This window comes from Sprattus sprattus (assembly GCF_963457725.1).
Source record: "Sprattus sprattus genome assembly, chromosome: 8".
Classification (NCBI taxonomy): Eukaryota; Metazoa; Chordata; class Actinopteri; order Clupeiformes; family Clupeidae; genus Sprattus; species Sprattus sprattus.
Window position 1 is genome coordinate 24487652 of NC_137927.1, and position 5000 is coordinate 24492651.

The following is a 5000-nucleotide window of genomic DNA, read 5'->3' on the forward strand; positions in this document are numbered from 1 at the left end:
GCCTCTGCTTATTGGTTTATAGCGCAGACGTGACTCCAGCCTATTCGTTAATAGATTTTAGCGCTATCCAGACCCCTAAACTAGTCACACCCTCTCAGAGGAGGATCGTCCTCCTCTCTGCCATTGAAGTCAACGCATTCCACGAGCCGCCAGCGCAGGCAGAGAAATGAATGGGAGTCAATGGAGGGTAGAGGGAGGAAGGTCCTCCGGCAGTAATTTTCGATAGCGATAGGGGGTGCTAATGTCATCTTTACCCAGGGAAACTAACATTACATATACAAAGGTATTAAAGTAGTCCTATTTAAGGGTTTTAATTAATCACAGTAGTCTGGGCAAAGTACACTTTTTATTCTCAAAATGTTAAGGAGGATCTTCCTCCCTCTCCTCAATGGAGAAGCCTCCACTGGTTTGAATGAGGTTGAATTAAAAATGTTTTTCCATGATTTTTTTTAATTATTATTTAGACAATGCAAGAACCTCACCGAGACATTATTACATGTTACATACATACACGATTATGAGCAACTGTCTATTTATACAACAATATCTGTAAGAATTGTAATGACTAAAGACCCAAATGAGCAAATAGGTGTTAAAAATAGGATAACCCTAAGAAAGAGAGAGGTGCCCAGTACATAGGGCTAGTGGTAATGACATGTGTTTATGTGTACTATGCCATCCACTACACCTATTTTTTATGAGCGAACTACACAAAAACACAGACACATCAGCACATAAGATTACTGCAATACCTTTATGGAATTTACAGATTTCTTTAATTCAAGAGCCGCATGGTTGTGCATATGTGGATGAATGAGTGCATTAAATCAGTTTAGGAGCAGCATCTAGATCATATGCATCAGACAAACATTTAGCTTTTAAATATTGGTAATGAAAGCAGTATGATATGATATTATTGAATGAGGGGGCTGCAGTCATATTTATACATTATTACATTATTGGCTCAGTTATTCAATTTTAATCCGAATCTGCAAGCAATTTATGTCGCTTTGTAGATCAGACTGGCCCTAGCACAGTTTTGGCCGGTTCAAGAATCCTAGAGTAAAAGTAAAGCTCCGCTTATGGTAGCCCGACGTGTGCCTCCAAAAAATGTTACCAGTCGAGGCGACTGAGACCAATGGAGACGGTCAAATAATTCCCACAACCCCTAGCGTTCAGACAGTGAATTGCAATACCATACTGAAAACTGCAACGCAGAACATAGAAAGACTCCATCAAAGCGCCCGCATGGTCACAGAGATGGATACACAGAGTACTATAACAGAACCCTAAGAGTGACATATTAATCCAAAATGACTCTTAATGGCTCCTGTAAGGCCTCCTGTTGAGGGGGGGTTGAGGGTGAAGGGGTATCTGTAAGGTCAGATATTTAAGCATCTGTTGCAAGATGCAATATTAAGGATAAGTGGGACACTTTCTGTCCAGATATTGAAGATAAAATGAAGTGATACCTCAGTTATTACATTATTGGCTCAGTTATTACATTTTCAAAGGTTTTTTTTAATGCAAGGCCAATAACGTAATAACCGGCCAATAACGTAATAAGTTATTGCGTTATTGGCCAAAAGTTATTACGTTATTGGCACGGCAACTGTATTACATTATTGGCAGTTTATTACGTTATTGGTTTTATTACATTTAAATTATTACGTTATTGGCCGTTATTACGTTATTGGCCGTTATTACGTTATCGGTTGCTACAAGCCTCTAACCATCATCCCTGCTCCAGCTTCTGGGCATCATCCCTGCTCCAGCCTCTAACCATCATCCCTGCTCCAGTCGAGGCCGAGGCGCCTCCCTGCGCCTCCTCAGAGGAGCACGGCATCTGTCTGTCCGTCAGAGCTAGCACGCTTCAACGCAACACCCAGAACCAGTCACTCCAGAACCAGGAACAGAAGTGAGCGTTGTCTCTTTGGAGGCCTCGGAACATTTGCACAGTGGACGGCCTGCATGCAGTCTTTCAGGTCTCCACAGACCGATTCCCCATCTGCCCCTTATGACCCCTGCTATGAGTGCAGTTAAAGAATCTGCCCCCCCCACAGGCCACAAGACGAGGCATTAAAAGATGAAAAATTGCATCATTATTTAACTTGTTTGACTCGTTGGAAATGGATGATTTAAGATGCAAATGATGCCTGTGAAGCACCTGGGAACCTCTTTTCAAACTCGAGCTGTATTTGACTTCAGTGGGAATCAATGCAGAGCAGAGAAGTAGAGGCACAGGAAAGCCATATAGTAAAAACGGTAGTAACATCCAGATGTGCACAGAACGTTGTAGAGTGTGTGTGTGTGTGTGTGTGTGTGTGTGTGTGTGTGTGTGTGTGTGTGTGTGTGTGCCGGTGTGTGTGTGTGTGTGTGTGTGTGTGTGTGTGTGTGTGTGTGTGTGTGTGTGTGTTGTGTGAGTGTGTGTGTGTGTGTGTGTGTGTGTGTGTGTGTGTGTGTGTGTGTGTGTGTGCATGTGTGAGCATGTGAATGCGATGCAGTGTCCCAGGCTGCCACACTGGTTTCTGACCTACATTCAGTCGCTCGCCAGTGCAGTTCTCCACTGCAGAGCAGACTCACAAATCTGTGGTAATCACACCCAGCATCTGCCACAGTCACATCCACCACTCCTGCCCAGTCATGCAGACAGTATTGCACAGAAATCACACAGCACCCTGCACCAGGCCCCGAGACCTCTCTCCACACCCTGAGTTGGCCTCTTATCCTCAAAGCCCTGCTTTACTACACGCTAGCCTTCAGCACTGCACATCTCTGCCTCCGCAGCCACTGTTAGCCCCACTGCCGAGCAGAGGCACTCACTACTCACTGCTAGCTCACTACTCACTGCTAGCTCAAGGTACGGCTGTAAACCACAGGCAGTACAAGTCAGGGTTGACAGTTATCAGTGGTTGGAAATGTATTCTCATTTAAAGGCACTATTTCAAATGGCTGTGGCAGAGTTATCCATTCTTTCACAAAGAGCAGAGAAGGGGGAGGAAGAGAGGAAGAGACCAAAGTCCCATCCATTTTCTGTCGCTGAGGCACCCCACGTCTCACATCGATCTGCACTGTAAATCTTTTGTGTTGCAAGCATCCGATCTCTGTCAGTTCTGTTCTGTGCTGTGTGTGTGTGTGTGTGTGTGTGTGTGTGTTCCTGTGTGTGTGTGTGTTTGTGCGTGAGAGTGGGTTTATGTGTGAAAGTCTCTAGTTTGCTATTTTTTCGTCCTTGAAAATTCCCCTCACTCCATCTTCTACATAGCCCCTCAAACAGCGTCAGTCTTGCACAGCCCTCCATGGACCTCAGGGGAGGTAGGATGTGACCCTTGCTGTGTTATAGGGCTCAAAGGAATGCTCCAAGCACAGTCAGCTCATTAAAATGCTAGACTATAGCCTTCATACACACTCACACACACACACACATACACACAAACACACACACACACACACACATACACACAAACAGAACCACCCTGGCACAGGAAACCGGCGCACCTCAGGTGACCACTTAAACGAGATCAGTGAAAGCCCCCGCCACGGTGTTAAAATTACCATGATACCGTAATAATGCAGCCAGCTGCCTTTAGTGTCCCTCTGTGCTTCCCTTACCACATCATTCTCCTCAACAGCACGTCTCCTGAAAAGATCCCCAAATGCACTCCCACAAACAATGACTTCAGCAGGCCAAAAATAGCCCGGCCGCCCACCAACCCTCTTCAGAGCTGTGAACCAAGTCTTTGTTCCCACTTACGGCCCACTATTTGTATGCTTATGGAAGAGGAGTACTCACGCCCTAAAAAGTCCTCAGAAGCTTGAACAGAACATACCTTGAGGGATGGCATTAATGCCTGCTTTTTTCCCAAGAAATGAGCTCATTTAAAAGAGCTGATAGCATCTTATCACCAGAATCAAATCCTTAAAAGCCAGGGGGAATCACAGGATTGTCGCTGTTTCCTCATAAATGGGTCATAATTGATATGATAGGTCACCGTGTGACACTCCATGAGGAGCACGTCTAAATAAACACACACTTCCTTGCCTCCATTTCACAGCAGGACAAGTGCACTGCCATAACACACCAGAACTGAATCATGAAATGCATTTATCTGAAGATGTCCTTCTGTGCAGATGCTTGGTGGAGGGGACCCTGCTCTTTTTCTTTCCCTTGACAAGCCCCCTCCAGAGATTAACCCGTACATAGAGGAAGATCCTTGCCCACTAATCCGTGTGTGTCTCTTTGTCCCCGTTATCGCACAAACACACACATACTTGCGAACGCGTACATATAACCCCCACATTTGGCAGACGCAGACGCACACACCCATCCAGTGTCCTACCTCTGGTGTTGGTTGCCATGTCTGCCACCTTCTGAAAGGCATCCAGGAAGGCCACCGCAGCCAGTACTGTGGTCCTGAGAATGAAGCAAGACAAAGATTGACTCTCACTACATTCACATTCAGGGGAATCAACCTAGCCCATGTCATTTGGTTTGGGATTGAGGAAAAGGGAAGAACTTATCAGGATCTGGTTCTAATACACAGCAATTAATACCCTCTTAACACACTGAGCCATTAATACACTGTAATACCATGAGCCATTTCCCTGTGTGCAGTACTACTGTGCTACAGAGGGCCCCAGTGAGTTTCCAGTCCGGGGCCCTCTGTATGGCTGGGAGCCAGTGTTTGCTGCAGGAATGTATGTGTGCATTAGAGAGCAGACAGAGAGACAGACAGACAGACAGACAGACACGTGAGTCTGGTCGAGCACGACTCACCGGAGCTGGGAGTGCAGCTTGGTGGCCTTGGCACTGAAGTCCTCCCACACAGGGTATGAGCACTGCAACAGAGAGAAGAGAAGAGCGCCGGTTACATTCAGTGTGTGGATGGAAGACTCACTGCAAGAAAATACTCTGAAGGAATGGTGTGAGAATAACAGTTAAAAGAGATGTTTGGACACAGGATCAGATGACAGAATATTGATTTATATAAAAAAGACTAATA

At 45.6% G+C, this 5000-nt stretch overlaps 1 protein-coding gene across 3 annotated transcripts in view; it reads right to left on the reverse strand.

Moving 5' to 3' along the window:
* mtss1lb (MTSS I-BAR domain containing 2b) overlaps positions 1-5000 on the reverse strand; it is a 70262-nt gene that overhangs the window by 54925 nt on the left and 10337 nt on the right. For all 3 annotated transcript variants that reach the window (XM_080843314.1, XM_080843315.1, XM_080843313.1), the window contains exons 2-3: positions 4775-4836; positions 4338-4411 (exon numbers count right to left, since the gene is read on the reverse strand). In XM_080843314.1, the coding sequence (XP_080699440.1) occupies positions 4338-4411; positions 4775-4836 (136 nt within the window). The remainder of the gene's footprint in view (positions 1-4337; positions 4412-4774; positions 4837-5000) is intronic.